This window comes from Galleria mellonella, unplaced genomic scaffold (genome assembly GCF_026898425.1).
Source record: "Galleria mellonella isolate WM207_F2 unplaced genomic scaffold, CSIRO_AGI_GalMel_v1 utg38, whole genome shotgun sequence".
NCBI lineage: Eukaryota > Metazoa > Arthropoda > Insecta > Lepidoptera > Pyralidae > Galleria > Galleria mellonella.
This window is the reverse complement of record NW_026442090.1, coordinates 4,369,583-4,389,255: the sequence shown is the minus strand read 5'-3', so window position 1 is coordinate 4,389,255 and position 19,673 is coordinate 4,369,583. Positions and strand designations below refer to the sequence as shown.

The 19,673-nt window shown below is 33.4% G+C and overlaps 1 protein-coding gene across 6 annotated transcripts in view; it reads right to left on the bottom strand.

Annotated features, from left to right (window-relative positions):
• Window positions 1-3,826: 3,826 nt before the first annotated feature.
• The window catches only part of LOC113522488 (inter-alpha-trypsin inhibitor heavy chain H4-like), a 33,519-nt gene continuing 17,672 nt past the window's right edge, over window positions 3,827-19,673 (bottom strand). The window contains exons 13-23 of one of the 6 annotated variants that reach the window (XM_031914154.2): window positions 14,303-14,449; window positions 12,060-12,248; window positions 11,181-11,268; window positions 10,456-10,488; window positions 9,725-9,820; window positions 9,195-9,272; window positions 8,269-8,337; window positions 6,675-6,725; window positions 5,982-6,205; window positions 4,962-5,107; window positions 3,827-4,137 (exon numbers count right to left, since the gene is read on the bottom strand). In XM_031914154.2, the coding sequence (XP_031770014.2) occupies window positions 4,083-4,137; window positions 4,962-5,107; window positions 5,982-6,205; window positions 6,675-6,725; window positions 8,269-8,337; window positions 9,195-9,272; window positions 9,725-9,820; window positions 10,456-10,488; window positions 11,181-11,268; window positions 12,060-12,248; window positions 14,303-14,449 (1,176 nt within the window). In that variant the 3' untranslated portion in view covers window positions 3,827-4,082. The remainder of the gene's footprint in view (window positions 4,138-4,961; window positions 5,108-5,981; window positions 6,206-6,674; window positions 6,726-8,268; window positions 8,338-9,194; window positions 9,273-9,724; window positions 9,821-10,455; window positions 10,489-11,180; window positions 11,269-12,059; window positions 12,249-14,302; window positions 14,450-19,673) is intronic. The other 5 variants (XM_031914155.2, XM_026908180.3, XM_026908182.3 and 2 more) reach the window with 5 other exon arrangements.

The following is a 19,673-nucleotide window of genomic DNA, read 5'->3' as shown; positions in this document are numbered from 1 at the left end:
TTATAACAAGGAAGTATCTTACTACTATAGATGTTATATTCATCTCGTAAATTCAAATCATTGACAATAGTTTTATTCAAAAACATAGAAATGGGGCAATTTAATAATTTGAGTATGAGTGGGTTATTGGAAACTGAAAAAACTTTGAAGAGAAATTTGAGTTTTAGGTATTCGAAACGAAGAAGGATAGGAGGCAAATTACATTCTACTTGCATTGAGATAATTGGAGAAGTATACATAGCACCTAAAATAAGTCTTAAATTCATATTTTGAATTTTTTCGAGTTTTTCTACTAATTTATGTTCTGAGGCATAACAAAATAAAGCGTAATCAAAATTACTTCTAACAAGAGATTTGTAAAGTAAAAGGATAATTTTAGGATCAGCTCCCCAGTTACGACCAATTACAGATCTTATTATATTAGTGGCTCTTAAAGCACGATCTACTAAGCAATCAACGTATAGATCCCATTTTAAATTTTGATGAAAAATTACCCCCAGAAATTTAACGCTACAGTCTGTTGGAAGAGTTTGATTATTATATATAATATTCATTAATGGAACATATTTATGAACTTGATGAAAAACAACTACTTTACTTTTGGTTAAACTAATATCGAGGGAAAGAAGAGAAAAATATTTCTCAAGTCTTTTTAATGACTCATTTAACATTAATTGCATATCAATAATATTCTTTCCTTTTATATAAATTAATAAATCATCGGCAAATTGCAAGTTGTTCACACTGTTTCCTAAAATTGAATTAAGTTTATAGATATATAAAATATATAGTAGCGGGCTTAGAATACCACCTTGACATACTCCTTTAGAGCTTAACCTAGGTCCTATTAATTTACTATTTACTTTAACATACACTTCTCTATTACTAAGAAAATTATAAATCCATTCGATAAGTTTCATTGGAAGAAATGAGGATAAAATCGAAGATAGAACTGTTAAATTTACATTGTTAAAAGCTCCTACGACATCTAAAAAAACAGATAGAACATATTCATCGTTATTCAAAGCAGTACTAAGGTCGACATAGAAGTTCGCTAAACTTTCGCGCGCTGAATATCCACGGCGAAAACCAAATTGATTCGATGGTAATATACTATTACTTTCAATAAAGAACTCTAAACGCTGTTTAATTAATTGTTCGAATAATTTGCCTGCACAGGACGTCAATGTTATAGGTCTATAGGAGTCGAAATTTGTAGGATCTTTACCGGGTTTAATTACTGGAATCAAACAATCCATTTTCCATTCTGGTGGGATAATACAGTCCTTCCATAAATCGTTAAAAATTTGTAAGAGTTTAGTAAGGTTTATTTTATTCAGCAATCGAAACATATTGTATGTTAAGCGATCAAGGCCACTAGCTGTATCTTTTCTAGATTTTACTGCACTGGATATTTCATCAATTGAGAATGGGTCAGTGAGAAATTTTGGGCATGAATTAACAGAATTAAACTGTTTGTCATCAAAAGATGAGTGTACAAAATCAGGAGTATATTTGCGTAAAAAATCATTGACCCATGATATATCTTTAAAATGATTTTGACGATGTTTTGAATTTAGTTTTCTCATATTTTGCCAAACAGTGGAAATTGGTGTTAATCTATTAAATTTGGAACAAAATTCCTGCCACCCCTGTTGTCTTACTTGCTTAATTACTAACTTTTTAACAGCTTGAACTCTTTTAAAATTTATGTAATTATCGAGAGTTGGATTTTGTTTAAACCTAAGGTAAGCCGCTTTACTATCATTGACAGCTGTCGCACACCTGTTATTCCACCAAGGTACTGCAATATGTTTGTGCCTCTTTGAAGTATTTGCACCGCTATTTGATAAGTTCCTACGTGGAACGGAACGTTCCACAGCTGTCAAAATAATTTTACAGAACCTATTGTAATTGTTTAAGGGTTCATTGACATCATACTCGAAATCCAAAAGTAATTGATTAACAGTTTCAGAATAAAGATCCCAATTAACGAGACGTAGGTTTATACGATTTAACAAAAGTTTATTAACTTCATCTATAGGAGCATGTTGTTCACCTGACGGAGTTGATGAAGAGTTCTTTGTGTTTATTTTAGTAAAAGTCGGCAGGTGATAACTTCCTAACGGATCATCATGAACCGACCACTCGCTGTATGCGGTATAAGTTAGCGCGGCACCACAGATTAAAGAGTGACAGACTTTTTTTTAATACATAACAGGGGAAAGGGACTGTTAGTAATGCGAACTTTTTTTATGGATGATAATGGAATGGTAACCCCGCTTGTGCTGATGGTATACTCTGGCGGGGCACCAGTGAGAGGTGAGGATGAAAGCAGGTCAATTAGCCCATCGTGACGAATTCACAAGAATTAACCGCCATGGTTTCCAGGGGGGACCGCGTGGAGGTCGACCTGACAGGCTAGCAATGGGGCTGTTAGACCCCATTACTAACAATTCCTTCCCCCCCCCCCCGACCTGATAGGGTATATTGCTACCAATGAAACTAGTCTACATTACTAACGATTCTTTCCCTCCAGTGACACGATAGGTGAGGATGAAAGCGGGTCCGTTGGCCGTTGGGTGGATTTAATGAGAAATAACCAAAATGGTCCAGGGTAAACTGCGTGGAGGTCGATTTGATGGAGTTTATTGCTACCAATGGTGCTCTTAGATCTTATTACTAAAAATTTCTTTCCCTCCAAGAAATGTGGCAGGATTTATTTAAAAAAAATCGACAAAACTGTATGCATAAACAAACGATTGATACATAGATGAGTTTGGAATACTTAATAGGTTGAATGAATAATTGGCTTTTCGGCATCTCGATTCGATGAGATTCGAACCCAAAGCCTTTAGCTATCTGAGACAACCGTTTTAATTTTTCAAATACAAATAATTGTAGAATTTTAAACTCAACCTCAGTTCTTATGTTGTTTAGATATAGTGTCTTTATTCTGAAATATAGCGATCCGGCCCGGCTTTGTACGAGCAGATAGAATTTTCGAAAATAATATATAGCTTGTTATTACTCACTGATAATGTAGCTTTCTATAGGTGAAAATATTTTTAAATCGGTTGATTAGTTTTTAATTTTATCCATTACAAACAAACAATTATATTTTTCCTATTTATAATATCAGTATAGATTTGTTTTTAAAGTGATCTTTAAATAATTTTCATTTCCGTCAGTGGCTACTCAACGGGTATTCTTGTTTTAATTTTGTTTTGCGACACGAAAACAATGGTAACTTCACCAACACAAAGCTCTTTTTATTTTGTAAATATATATATTTCAAGAGAATGACAGTCGAATTTCTTGAGGATTTTTCTGGATAGTAGATAATTTCTAAATTCTGCGGTAGAATATTTTGTTCAGTATTCATTTGTTCTTCTATCCTATAGGATACTCAATGCCCTATTCTAACTACACTCTCACAACAGATGGCAGTAATAAGTTAGGGTTATTAGTAGCTAAAATTTTAGTACTAGTTCTCTATGGAAAAGGTGTGATTGCCCTACGCGCGGTTTTCTCTAAAAATTTTTAAAAACTTCATCATGCTTTACTGGTATTCTAGCAGCGTAAACTAACAGCGCTGATGGGATTATAGTTCCATTTTCATGCATTTAAATACTCCATTATTCATAAGAACGTCAAACCTTTCACACTATTGAAGTGATTTGTCCTTTTGCACAAATTTTTCGATTTGAAAGACAGCGCCAAAACATTCTAATAGTTAAAATAAGTCTGTAGGACTTTTTAGTTTTTATGAATAAGGGGATTAGGGTTTTCATTATGTTGACGTTTGAAATTAAAATACATTAGATAAGATTATTTTTTTATTTCTTATAAACGACGTTTCGTATTTAGTTACGTACATTAGTAACTTAACTACACGTAATCAAAATTGCAGCAATATATCTTAACATGGCACCATTCAGTTCAATTAGCACCTATGAGTTCAAAAATCACAACATATTGTGGGTTCAATCCTTAAATATTTACTTAACAATAATCACATTTCAAACAATTTGATTGTTGTCAACAGATATGTACTAATTACATCATTTTGTCATTCCGTATCACACCGGTTTGTTTACATTGTCTGGAACATTTGGACAGCAAACTCCAGCGTATCTGTAAATAAATTTTCAGGAATTAATTAATTATAATATATCATCGTCAATTTAGGTATTTATTATTTATAAGTCGTTTATTGTCCGCTATTGAACTTCGATCTTCGACATAAGTTTTGCCAGTAGTTGCCATGTTTGGCAGGGGGGTTAACAATCGCAGTCAGGTTTTGGCGATATTTTAAGAGGAACGCTGCTGCCCATCCGTCGACAATTGACTTCCCTTAGTCGCCACGGAAAAGGGGTGGTCCATTCTGTGCCGAGTGCCGAGTCCACACGGCTATTTACGTATAGACTCTATTTATATAAAAATCCCGTGTCAAGAAATCACAATGTTCATTCACGCTAAACTCCAAAACATCTCAACTGATTTTTAAGAAATTTTGTAAATGTGTAATCTTTATACAAACTTAAGAGGTAGAGTGGTTTTATCCTGATGAGAAGAAACGGTCCCAGTTGGTAGCGATATGTGGTAAAACACGATATCCCAGTCAACTACAAGTGTATTAAAATTAATGGCAGACCATTAGTTTGTATAAAAATAGTTTAGTCAGATTTTAGTTACGTTTAATTTTTGTTATCTTTTAAACAAAATGTCGCAATTTCATTGTATGAGAAGCAGCCAATTAGTGTCTATAGCTACGTAACGATTACAAACGTTAAAATTCATTTTTGGAACTTAAGACGACGTAATTACACATAGTACTGTTTACCTATAATCGTGTCGCGTTAAGTACAAAAAATAGATTTTAAATTTTGATAATGAACAATAAATTTAAATATGTGTAAAAAACGGTAATGTTTAAAACTATCTAATAACCAACATACCCAGTATCAACTACGCAGGCTGAATGAACATATTTCTCAACGGTGATGGACTGCGCTGCTACACAATTCAAAAGGTAGACGCAGACGCCGGTGGTGTTGTCAATGGCATTGTTGCATACAGGATCACCGCCAGGACTCTTCGGTATCTAGCAATATAAAAAAAAAATTAAAATATCCACAAATATAATTAATATGCGAATGGAAGATCTGTTTTTGAGTTGAAACTGACTAAATGCACTTTTCTATGAAAATTAAAGGAATATTTTCTTATATACTTATAACTCAGAATTTATCACGCCAAAGTTGCAGTAGTTTTAGTTATTGGTCAATTCCCTCTTCAGTCTAACACTCTTTTTCCACATATAAGTAAGGGCATGATTTTTTTATTATGTTGTCAGTTTTTACTAACAAACTCTGGGAAAGACATTTTTGGTAATGGGGATTAACTGTCTCTTTACTAGCCATATACCTTGACAGGTCAACCTCCACATGGTAGGGTGAAGGGATTGTTATTAATGTAGACTGCTAGTTCCACTGTTAACAATATTAATCATAGTGCTGAATTCTAAGTGTAATCATTACGATTAGCAAATGACCTGCCCTCTCATCCTCACTGGTGACCTACCAGCGTACACCGTTAGCACAGGGCTACCATTCCATTATCATCCATAAAAAAACCTGGCATTGGATCCTCCTGGAAAAAATCGCGGCAAATTCTTGATGAAAACGTCAGGATGTGCCAATTAAACTTGTTTCATCCTCACTTATCATCACGCATTCAAACCCTCCAACGTACTAACACAGGCGGGGTTACCATTCACATAAAGTAGCAGCTTTTGCTTTTAACTCCTACCAATGGTTAAGTTTGTTCATCGTAAATAATGCGTGAAACATTTATGCGCATTTTCGTAATCAAATCTTATTAACAAACGTTTAAATGACCGACGACCTCCAAATCACACTCAAATTGTTATCAAGATTTAATAAATATTTTATTAATTTTTAAAATCAAATACGTACCGTATTATCCGTGCTGAGTTTCATGTTGAGCGTTGTTCCATTGACCTCCACGAGTAGTGAATCAGTAGTGATGTTGATCAGAGTTAATGCCCACGGGTAAGCTTCTAAGTGGTACCTCTGTAGAGGATCGATGAATGGAGTTGTCGGGTGGGCCACTTGGGCGACTTGCATGTACGCGTACTGCGTTGGTCTAGGTCTCGCCATATCATCAGGCGTATCGAATCCTGGCATATATGAATTACACTATATACACAATCTATTATAATAGTTACCTATTATTGACAATAGATATATTTTACAAGTGAAAAAGACTAACAAAGCAACCTTATAACAAACATATAAAATGAGATTTTTTCGGAGATATAGATTGTAAACATGCAATTGAAAATTTAAACACTTTTATTGCATGATAGGAGAAATATTTTTACATTATCTATGTATTTTACAATAGTTTTGTAAGACAAGCCTGTTTTTTTTTTTGTATGAAGAAATACCTATTGCCACTGGTCGGTCACCTATCTAATATAAATTATATTACTTATTCACACACACATTAATACATTTATCGAAAAAATCCGATGCCATTAAAAAACTGATACCTAATACATAACACGAGAAAGTAATCTTTATTTTGAAAATATAAAGTTTATATAAAATATATTTTAACGTTGCATAAAATGTTTCAATAATTACCAGGCAAAGACGCTATCAACATTCTGTCAACTGCCGTTTTGCTGCTGAAAGCTGAAGAATAAAAAAGTAATTATGGCTCTATATACATATAGGTACACCTAGTCATATATGCAGAGAGAAAGGGATTGTTAGTAATGCGGACTAGCAGTCCCATTGCTAGCAATATGGGTATGTCAGGTTGACCTTCACATGGTCCCTCCTGGAAACCATTGTGCTGGATTCCAGACGTATTCATCACGATAGCCTAACTGACCTGCCTTTTTTTCTCACTTTTTATTCGTCACTGGTGCCCCGCCAGTTACGTTACCGTTAGCGCAGGCGAGGTCATAATTTCATTAAATATCATATATGCAAGGTCCGATCTGGGGGAGGCGGAGAGGTCAATTTTCTTTATATTTATTACAAAATTTAGAGAAAACATGTTTACAAAGTTAGATGAATGCACAGAACGTCAATATGACTTTAATGCAAGTAAAAATTTTTTGGCCCGGTAACATTCTTAAAATAGGTACTATTTATAGCAATTTCATTCCATACTGCAAGGCCATGGAACGGACTTTCGTATAAATGATAACATTAATCGCAATAAAATTACTATGCAAAATTAACATAGGAGTAAGCAAATCCTATTAAGAATTGCAACAACTATAACTGACAGATATAAGTTCATAAAATTAAAACAAATCTCTAGATGTGACAATTTATGATAATTAGATATAATGACATGAATTATATATTATGATGGCTTTCAGATATTACTGAGTGCACCACTGAAAGGCAATGGCCCAGAAATGATTTCAAATGAGTTTTAATATGCATTATATACTTCCACACATGCAAACATTGCGTACGAGCATCCAAAAATATAAAATTAAAAAAAAAACATGCAAATGAAGGCATGATTGTTTCTTTTAGTATTGAATCGATTTTATGCAACGTTTTAATTACTTACAGAAATTATTCCCATGAATTTTAGTAGCGGTCACTTTGATTATGGTATACAAAAAAAAATAGAAATCAAGAATGATTGGCGTAATTTGTTTTGTTTTTTTTGTATCTATGCATAAATTTCTAGATTTTTTTATATAAATGTAAATGTGTCATGTATTAATTGTCTATTTTCTTGTTAATGACATTGGGGTCGATTCTGAAACGCAGTTTATTTAAACCTGTCTCTAAAATAAAAATTTCAATTTGATATCACAACCCAATTTTTATTATAAGGACTATAATGAATTAATTTGGAATAGATTTAATTAGAGTTATTAAAATTATAATTTATGATCATTCATGAACAGTAATTTCATAAAATATATATATATATATATATATAATAAGATTAAGAGATAAGTTTAAAGAAATCACACCTTAGAATCGGCCCCAATGTTTCCAAAATTTGCAAATGCATAGTGACAACAATTGTCTCTGAAAGTTAAAATTTTACTACTCAAATAAATTTTTTTTTAGGATAAAAAATTGTAACATTATTAAATAGATACTTTAACTTGTTTGTATCTATTTCAAAGATAAGTAATGGATGCTAATCTTAGAGAATACCTCTTAAAAATATTAAAGAAACCGTTCGTTGCCTCACCAACTACTGGCTGTTCCTCCAACGCGTATTCTGCAGTTTCCACGTCGTCGTATTGTAACTGGTCCGCAACTAACATACATATAAAAAGCAATGATTTATGCAGCATGAATGAAGATACTGTTAAAGCATATCTATTTGTAAATGTAGTTTGGGGTTCAACTTTTAGCCAGTGCAATTCAAAAAATTATATTTTGTTTATCTATAAATTTTAAACATTCTGATGGAAGTGGTTTTTAAATTGAAAATAGATTAATTGAATATATTTCGTAGATAAATAAACCTTTCGTAGCAACCAGATTTTATTAATCATGCATTTTCTTTATTGAATATAAATGGATTACAATTAAACAATAAATATATTATTATTGAAATTCATAAGTGCACTATTTACGCAAAATTAATAGATTCTTAAGACTCCTCGTCTTAAGAAAACCAATAGATGCCACAACAATAATTTTTAAACACTTTGCCTATATGTTTGTATGTTTGTTCCACCATCAAGCAAAAAATACAGCACCAATTTTGATGCGGTTTTAACTGTAGTGTTCCTGAAGCTGTAACTTAAAATCCAGTATATGTTTTATCTTGACACTTGGTCACTCTATATAATTATTTTCCCGCTAAATTTCGTTCGTTTAAAGAATACAACAAGTCAATTATTTTACTATTTAATTCATGTAAATAAATAAACATGCCATGCAATTAAGTTAGCACTTTGGATACTCTGCGTGTCTTCAAACTGAAGTAGAAAGAGGGCCACAGGTACTATCCTTAATCCTTGTTTATTGTTAATAATTAAGCGCTAAATATATATTTATTTATTTCTAATAATGGCAACTTTAAGCAGTGAATAAGCACCATTTTGAATGTAATGCGCTCCCCAAAACATTTGAATGTATCGATGCGAAAAACGTCCTTAATCTCACCGTGAGCCGTGGTCGTGGTATCTACTCGCTTTTCCACAACTCCGGTATCCCGCGTAAGTGGTGCATTTAAGCGCAAACCTGGCAATATGCATATAATATGCAACGTTTGGTCCTCAGAGAAGTTCATTGAAATACAAATAACATGTTTGGAAACATTTTATATATTTTCTAGTCTTATTGTTATTGATGTTATTCATAAAATTTTTAATATTTTTGTCTGAAACTTCTCTTCCGACATTATAATGTTGTTAGTATAACAAATGCAATGAAATGGAAAATGAAAAATAAAACGATTCTTGTCCATAAAATTGTAGTAAACTTCTATTGAAACATTTTTGTCAAAAACAATAAAAATAAATATATTATGGCCAATAATTATTTATGGATATTGTATAAAATAAGTAGCATGTAATTTCACCAGTAGAGATGAAATATACAGATAGGTGCTGGATGCCTAACTAATTCTTATATCGAGGACCGTAATTATAATATACATATAAGAATAGAAAGGAAGGAAAATTATCTCTTACCAGGTTGAGGGAAACTTTCAAAGGACGCTTGGGCAATTGGAACGCTTCCTTGGTAATGTGCAAGCGGCAGACTACTGGAGTACAACGCGGACAATGCTGTCGAAACATAAATTAGTTAATAATTGAATATTGTAAATTATACTGTCATTTAAAATATATAATTTATTGTCATAAGTGGCTTATACTTAAAACCTTGTATTAAAGAAAATATTTATTTAACTATAGTAACGTTATTTATTTTAATCAAAATATGATTTTTTTACTATCAACATCACAGAGTAAATGACCGAAGCGATTGTCAATCACAAAGATCGATTGGTATTTTCAATTTACCTATCAATAAATTTTAGGTAATATTGTTCGTGATATAAATCAATAGCAATTGTCAATCACACCTAAAGAACGAAGAAGAAAGAAAGAAGTCTTGCGCCACAAGAGGACTGTATAAATTTGTCTGCCTAAATACTTCTGATAGCCCCACCAATTCTTGTCGCCAAGCTGCTTGCGTGCAAACAAATAAATATGTTTCGGTAATTTTTTTTATTTTGCTATGGAGTATACAAAAGGTATAAAGATTGTTTCCATTGTATATTTGTTTGCCACCTTAGTATTCTTCGTCATATAAAAACTAAATGTAAGACAATTAGAATATCCGAATTGATCCAACAGGGTGTCAGGTAAATTCATTAAAAGTAAGGGGTTATAATTTTTAAAATGCTTATCATACTCACGTGCGCCTGGAAAACCATTTTGGACACTGTCAACTGTAATAAAAAGAATATTATTTGATTAGGTATGAAAAAATAATCGATAAAAAAATAATAAATATAAAAATTAGTGTTTATTTGTTAGCTTTTGGCGCCTTGATGGATAAACCATCTTGAAATTTAGCTTAAGTACATGTAACGTTAGGAAAAAGAAGGACAAAAGCTACTTTTATGTCGATTTGGTCGATGAAGTGGTGGGCACAGGCGCCACCAGTAATAAGTAAAAAAAAAACCTGTCAAGTGCCAGTCGTTTATTTTTTTTTTTTTTTAATAACTACAATTATACGGTTTTCGGATTTTTTCCTTTACTTGTGCTACATGACATTACCAGCTTGCCAAATTCCATGATTCTAGGTCAACGGAAAATACCCTATAGGTTTTGATTCCCTTTGCAAATGTCAAAATATGCGACATAAATAGAACATAAACGACCGTAACTTTTGATTACATCGATTTAGAAGATTTTTTCACTGCTTAAAGAGATTGTAGACTTACGTATATAATATTAATTTCAACATGATACCTACGTTCCTAAGAAAAAGGAACTTGACAGATGGACGGACGGACGGATAGACGGACAACGAAGTGATCCTACAAGGGTTCCGTTTTTTCCTTGGGATGTACGGAACTCTAAAATGTATGTAAGTGCAAAAATATATAAAAAATATGATGTGTATAATATCTCCTACCTTTGTCGACAGACTCGGCATTCACTGCGTCTTTCGTGGCATTGGGTTTGACCACGACCAGTGATGTTAGTGGAGTCACCAACTCGTACTGTTCAAAAAGATTAAGGTATTTTAGTGTAATAACTTACAGTTCAACTTTCGTGTATTAAAATACTACAACTGCCTACTCACTACTTCCTATGTCATTGTGTTAGCTTGTTTGAAAGAAATCTCTTTTAGAGATAAATTCGCCTTTGCTAACTTTGTTATTAATTTGTTTGTTGTTAATACTGTATATTTAAGTGTTATATATATAATATTATAATGTGCATTTACGAAACTTTTAATAATAAAAAGGATATTAAGTAGGTATAAATTTGACAAACAAAAATCTTAAACAATCTTTCATCAGATAACATTGTAACCAAGCAAATTTATTCATTCTTGCTCCTTTAGAAAATCATAACTCTTGTAGGTACTTTATTGACTCATAAAATTTTTTATCGTTTTCGACTTATTGTTTTAAATTTCTTTAGGAAAATATTTAGATTCATCGAATTGAATAGAATTAAAAAACAAAAAGGATATTTTGAGTTCACTACTTAAGAATTACATTTTTTTTTTGATGGGTGAACATAGTATAGTAACCCCACCTGCGCTAACGGGATACGCTGACGGAGCACCAGTGAAGGGTGATAGATGAGAATGAAAACAGGCCAGTTAGCCCATCATGACGAATTCATCAGGAATTAACCATGATAGTTTCCAAGGGGAACCGCGAGGAGGTCGACCTGGTTGGGTATATTGCTAGCAATGGGATTCTCAGTCTCCATTACTAACAATCCCTTTCCCCCAGAATTACATATTAGTAAGAGTTATAAACTTTACAATATACACTACCTTTAGTGCGATGTTCAGAGCTTTCTTTTCCGGTGACTTTTCCTTGTCTTTAGACTGTTCTGTGTCCAGCTGGGCGTCCTTTTCATCCAAAAGTTGTTTAACAGTGAGATACGCCCACAGTCGCTCCAGAGGTAAATAATAATTTTTCGTTTGAGGCACAGGTGCTTTCAGCGTTACGTCGTATGGAATCTGTAAATATCTTAAATATTTTACGATCTGTTTTGTTTCTTATTATTTATTTATTTTTTTTTTTTTTTACAACACAGGGGGCAAACGAGCATGCGGCTCACCTGATGGTAAGTGACTACCGCCGCCCATGATCACCCACAACACCAGCGGCATTGCAGGTGTGCTGCCGGCCTTTTAAAAAGGAATATACTCTTTTCTTGAAGGTTATGTTGTCGTATCGGTTCGGAAATACTGCTGCTGGAAGTTGATTCCAAAGAATGGTTGTGCGTGGAAGAAAGTGCCTTGAAAAACGCACGGTGGAAGACCGCCACTCGTCCAGATGATTGGGATGAAACTTTAGTTTGTGGCGGGTTGTACGGTGGTGAAAATCAGCAGCAGGTATCAATCCGAACAATTCCTCAGAACACTCCCCATGATAAATTCGGTAGAAGATGCACAGAGATGCAACATCTCTGCGCAGTTTCAGTGGGTCGAGTCGGACAGTAAGGCGTTGACTATCGATAATTCGAGCCGCCCGACTTTGAATGCGGTCTAACGGAAGGAGTTGGTACTGTGGCGCTCCTGCCCACAGGTGAGAACAGTATTCCATATGCGGCCTGACTTGGGCTTTATATAATTTCAGGCGGTGTTCTGGCATGAAATATCGTCTCACCCTATTGAGTACTCCTAACTTTTTGGAAGCTATCTTAGCCTTCTCCTCCAGATGACCGCAAAACTGGACGTCGCAAGATATATCAACGCCCAGAATTCCTAGACTCGACTTTTTATCAAGGGAAGTGCCCTGAAAGTGAGGAGATACGACAAACGGCGTCTTTTTTGCGGTAAACGCGCAGACTTGTGTCTTTTTGGGGTTAAATTGGACAAGATTTTGTTCACCCCAGATCGAAACTTGATGGAGTGAAGTTTCGATTTCAGACACAAGTCTATTCCGGCACTCATCGGTATGTGCCCGCGAGATCTTTGCATGACCGGTATATAATGTATCTCCTGTACTGTCGTCTGCATAGCAATGAATATTACTTATCTGTAACATATCATTGATATGCAGAAGAAACAGAGTCGGAGATAGTACACAGCCTTGCGGGACACCAGCATTCAAAGGTTTTAAATCAGAGCATGCTCCGTCGACTACGACCTTAATGCTACGTTCCTTGAGAAAACTGGCGACCCAAATGCACAGTCTCGCAGGCAACCCAAATGAAGGTAGCTTTGAAAGCAGCGCTCTATGCCACACCCGATCAAAGGCCTTCGGTTTATTATTGGTTCTCACCGGCCATTTACCAGGTTATTCTTTTCTTACCAAAATAAAAATTATCCTATTTCACAAATTGGAGAAAAAAATAAGTATTTACAAAATGTCATTAAAATCGGTTGAGTGGTTTTAGAGACTTTTTTACACTATTATGGTGACAAAAAGCATATGGCCCGCCTGATGGTAAATAACCATAGTTATAGATGCTTGTAACACCAAGGATATTATGCACGCGATTCTGACCCTAAAGAAACCTTAATACGCCCTTTTTAAAAAACTTCATGTTGTAGTCTCTAGGGAAAACCTCAGCAGAAAGATCATTCCACGACCTGAGTATTTGCAGGAGAAAGTTCTTCTGAAACCGCACTATGCAATAAACGAATATTACGACTCGGGATTTAAGATTATAGATCTTATTATTAATTATCAAATTTCCCTAAAAGATAAGGTGAAAGGTGTAATGCAAAACGAAACATCTCACGTAGTTAATCGCGACCTTGATAATGTAGTAGTTTTAATATAACGCATCACCGTATTATACAATTCCTAGTGAATCCCTCAGGATAGCCAACTGACTTGTTTTCGTCCTCACCTACCATCCCCTATATTGTCATAGTCGTAGAATACTGACGGATCTTTGTCAAAGTTTGATTTGTCAAATCCGTCAGTATTCTACGACTATGACGATATGTCAATAGTACAAGCGGGTTTACTATTTCATTTTCCTCGCATTAAAAAAAAGCTCCGCTTAATTTTTCGCTAAAAACGCTGTGTAATATGTCCATTAGTGTTTATTACTGACCTTGCCCGATTCGCCCTCGTTACCGCAGAAAGCGTGCACTTGCGAGGTGATCTCGGCGGCGGAGTCGTCCACTCGCCCGGCCACTACTACTTCTGATCCCTCGTAGTAAGTGCGGAACGAATGCTTTGTTATCATATCATTTTTCACCTGTAAATATGATTCACTGTATGAATATACGCTTTGGATTCAAAAACCGACCCATGTCATCCTTACAATTTTATTGAATTGGTAGAAATATCACAATACACGCAATTCTTAATCCGTTCACTAATACAGAAGACCTAAGAAGTATGTTTTTCAATCAACCTGACCAGTGACGTAACCATACCATTTGGGACCTATGGCAAATTCTTTTGATGGGGCCCTATCAGTAAAAAAAAAAAAAATACTTTTCAAGTAAAATAAAATACTCAGGTACAATGTAAAAAAAAATATTTCCGAGCTCGCGGCCTTTTGAGCCAGGGCCCTTTTAGGTCGGGGGCCCGTGGCATTTTGCCATGTTACGCCACTGAACCTGACTTTATCCTCACTCATCATCTCTCACAGGTAGGGAAATATTTCAACCATAAAAAATTAAAACAGGTCTGTCGTTTAAGATATTTAAACATGCGAGTCTCTTAAATAAAAAAAATCATATTTTATATAAATCAACTGATAGAAATTATACCTAGGCAATAAAGTTTTTTTTTTATTAGGGCATATGGGGTCTTATCTTTTTCCCTACTTCTCCATTAACTCTGTGTTTTATACACACGTAGTCTATCTGGATTACCTTTTTTCTTTAAACCTGTTGTTATATTTAAATAAAACTTATTTAATTGCAAACATATTTATTAACATCAAGAGAATGAACAAAGGTGAGAAAGCAACCGGAAGATCCGCTAGTACATACATGTTAACTAATGTCATCTGTCAATTAAGATGCGTTCCTTTATACATATTTAAACTAGGTACGTTCATCTTACACCTCCCCCTTCAACTTTAAAACAAAACTTTTACAATCAATTACAAAATAAAAAAACATTTTACAAAATTACATTATAAATTGAGTCTATCTTTAGGTTTTATAATTCTTCCACTGCGAGTGTGACATGCTTTATGAGGGATATTTGATTGGTTACTATTTTCAGATACAATATTTGGCACATTATTACTAACTTTGTCATTTAAAGAATAATCAAAAAAATCTCTCTTAAAACTATGTGTTTTTGTGTTTGACCTCTTAATGTGATGAGAAGTGCGCCTAAAGGGCTTACAATTTTCTCCCCTACTGATCCAATATGATCTAGGTTCTTTAGACTTCTTAATAACTACTCCTTTTTTCCAATAACTATCATGACCTGTCCTATAAGTTACATTTTCTCCTTCCTTAAAATTTGTTTCACCCTTCCTTATAAATCTATCATGAATTTTTTTAGTTATAGATTGTTTCACAGTTAACAATTTATGAATATTTTTCTCTATTTTAGGTTCTAACATGCTTTCTGTAATAGGTACACAAGTTCTCAACTGTCTACTCTGTAATATTTGAGATGGTGATACTTCTAAACTAGATAAAGGTGTACAGTTATAACTTAATAGAAAATCTCTATAATCTACATTATCCTCCCTCGCTTTCTTTAATAGATTTTTAGCAATATTTACTGCCTTTTCTGACATGCCGTTACTTCTAGGATAGTGAGGGCTACTGGTAGTGATACAAATATCTTTAGATTTATAATACTGAATACATTCATAAGATTTAAATGGATTGTTATCTGCTATAATTTCAGTAGGGTAACCAAACCTTGTAAATACTTCCTGAAAAGCATTTATAACAGACTTTGAACTTTTATTTATTATTGGTATAATTTCCAACCAATGTGATAGATAATCCACAACAACAAGGTAGGATTTCCCTCCATACTCCATAATATCAGAACCTACTTTTGAAAATCTTAATTTAGGTATCTTATGCATTAACAATGGTTCATGAGTATTTGCAGATTTAAATTTCTCACAAGTTCTACATTTAGATATAAAGATTTGAATATCCTGAGACAATTTCGGCCAATAAAATAGCTGTCTAGCTTTTTTAATACTTTTACTTATGCCTGGGTGACCAGAATGAACTAAATTTAATACATATAATTGTAAAGATTTAGGAACAATAATTTTGTTAGTATAGAACACTAAACCTGATTCTACATAGATATCCTCTTTAAATTTAAAATATGGTTTACATTCTTTTAACAATTTATTTTCTTCAGGCCATCCTTGATAATAATATTTTATAATTTCAGATAACACTTTATCTTTGCTAGTCTCAGATCTGAACTCAGACTTTCTTTCACTACTCATAGGCAAATGCAATGAAACTGAATGAACCATGTCTAACATTTCATAGTCCTTCTCTGTTGTTTTCATACTACATCTAGATAACATGTCTGCAAAATGAATGTCTTTACCTGGTATATAATTAAGATTTAATCTATAATTTAATAATTTAAGACACAAACGTCTAAGCCTTGGAGATCCTACTTTAGTAATAGGCTTTTTAATAATTGAAATCAATGGTTTGTGATCTGTTTGTACCTGAATATTTTTAGCACCATATATATATTTATGGAATTTTTGTGTACCAAAATAAATAGCTAATAATTCCTTTTCCGTTTGACTATAGTTTAATTCACAATTGTTCATTGTTCTGGATACACAAGCTACTAATCTTAAACAGTTATTGTTATCTTTTTGAAACAAACAACTACCTATTCCATTCTGAGATGCATCACACTGCATTATAATTTCCTTTTTAGAATCAAAAGCACTCAAAGCTGGAGCCTCTGAAACTTTCTTTTTGAGCTCTGAAAAATTTTTATCATGTATTGGTAACCACTGAAATAAAACATCTTTTTTCAATAATTGACATAATGGAGCCATAAGCTCAGCCATTTCTGGTACATATCTTCTAACATAATTGAATGACCCTATAATTCTTCTTAACTCAGCTATATTTCTAGGAGCTTCTAGACTTACTAAAGATTTGACTCTATCCTTGTCCATTTCCATACCCTTTTCACTGAATATTTGTCCTATATATTTAATTTCTTTTAACTTATATTGCAACTTGTCTTTATTAAATTTAGCTTTTATTTGTTTTGCACGTTTAATAACTTCCCTAACAGTTTTATCATGAGCTTCCTCAGTTTCTCCCATAACTAGTAAGTCATCGAACCATGTTATTACATTAGGTATATCGCCAAAGTAATTTTGAATTTGATCTTGAAATACATCAGGTGAATTTGAAAGACCATACGGTAAAACTAAGTATCTATACACTCCAAAAGGTGTCGCAAAACAACATTTCCAGTTTCACTTTCTGTTAGTGTCACATGATGAAATCCTTCCGATAAATCAAAAACTGAAAAATACTTTTTACCTTTTACTTTACATGCTATCTCATCTACAGTTAATAATACTTGGGGTTTTCTAATTATTTTTTTATTTAACTCACTGGGATCTAAACACAATCTTATATTTCCATTAGGTTTTTCTACTAAAACTAGCCTATTTATACATGCTTCTGAACTTATCTCTTCAACTTTAGTGATAGCTTTCCTCTTAACTAACCTATTCAATTCACACTTCAAAGGATTATATAATTTATTTGGTATCTTAGGTGCCGCATGACAAATTTGCTCATGTGGTAATGTAGGAATATCCACTGGTTTAGGAAAATTTCCATGACCTTCAAAAATTTCCATATTTTCTTGTATAAACTTAAATTTCTCATCATTACAATTTAAATTTACTGTATTAATTCTTTTAACTAAATTCAATGCAATACAACCTGGTAATCCTAGTAACATTGATTTACAGTCAACTACCATGAAATCTTCATAACATTCAATTGCTTTATATTTACAGTGTAAATTTACCATACCCACTGGTTTAATTGTGGAGCCTTGAAAGGCCTCTAAACTTTGGTTACATTTCCTAAGTTCAATATTACTTCCTAGTGACTTATATATATTTAATGGCATTATACTCACATCTGCCCCGGTATCTAATCTACAGTTTACATACCTGTTCTCAATTAAAATGTTCTCTGTCCAGTGTGTCTTTTTATTACCTTTTACCTTGTTTCTCGTTATACTGCAACAATACAATTTAGAATTAGAGTCACTGTCAGAATTACAATCTACATTTTGTACCTTTTTCTTCACATTACAACTAACTGCAAAGTGATTCTTTAATCCACATTTATGACATCTCTGCCCAAAGGCTGGACACTCCCTCGGACCGTGGTTTCTCTTACAGCGCCTACAATTAAATTTTTCTATATATTTTGTTTTATTTTCTTGATATGCATGCTGCCTTCCTTTATTTTTCTGTTTCCCATTATATACTTCTTTATTTCCTTGATATACTTCCTTTTCCTTCTGTTTTAAACTATTTCTTTTCTTCACTATATCTATTTCTATATTTGGATTCATCTCTTTTGCCTGCTTTTTACTAATTTCACTTGTACGACAAAAGTTGGTTGCCTTCTCCAGTGTTAAATTGTCTATTCTAAGTAGAGATTTCTGTAAGGACTTGTCGTATATGCCTTGCACTATTTTATCTCTTAATATTTGGTCCTCTAATGATTCTTGTCCTTCTACATTTTTATACGAGCAATTAGCAAGCAGCTGTTTTAAATCTGTGAGAAAATTATGAAAACTTTCGCCTTCTTTTTGTTTCCTTTCATTAAATTTATATCTTTCAAATACTTGATTTGCTCTTGGACTTACATAATTATTAATAGCTCTTATAACATTTGCATAGACTTGCGATTCTGTTTCCGTAATCGGCAATGTATGTAGCAGTCTTGCAGATTCGATTCCCATCATATTACGCAAAAGTGATAATTTTACTTTGTCCTGCGAGTCATCTTTTCCAATGCTCACTAAATAATCCTCGAATGCCTGTATCCATACCTTCCACTCTGAGGCTGCATTAGGCGATCTTATGTCGAAATTTGGAGGCAATTTAACCGATCCTTCCATGATGGCGTCTGCTTGGCTGAAAAACTTCTTTACGATATTTAATACTTGATACAATATCGTTTACACTTTGAATACGATAATTGCAACTTCAACCATGACTACTACTTCGAATACCGCTACGACTGCGCCATGTTATATTTAAATAAAACTTATTTAATTGCAAACATATTTATTAACATCAAGAGAATGAACAAAGGTGAGAAAGCAACCGGAAGATCCGCTAGTACATACATGTTAACTAATGTCATCTGTCAATTAAGATGCGTTCCTTTATACATATTTAAACTAGGTACGTTCATCTTACACCTGTTATTCCTCCGCATTTTGCAGCTACGATTACTATA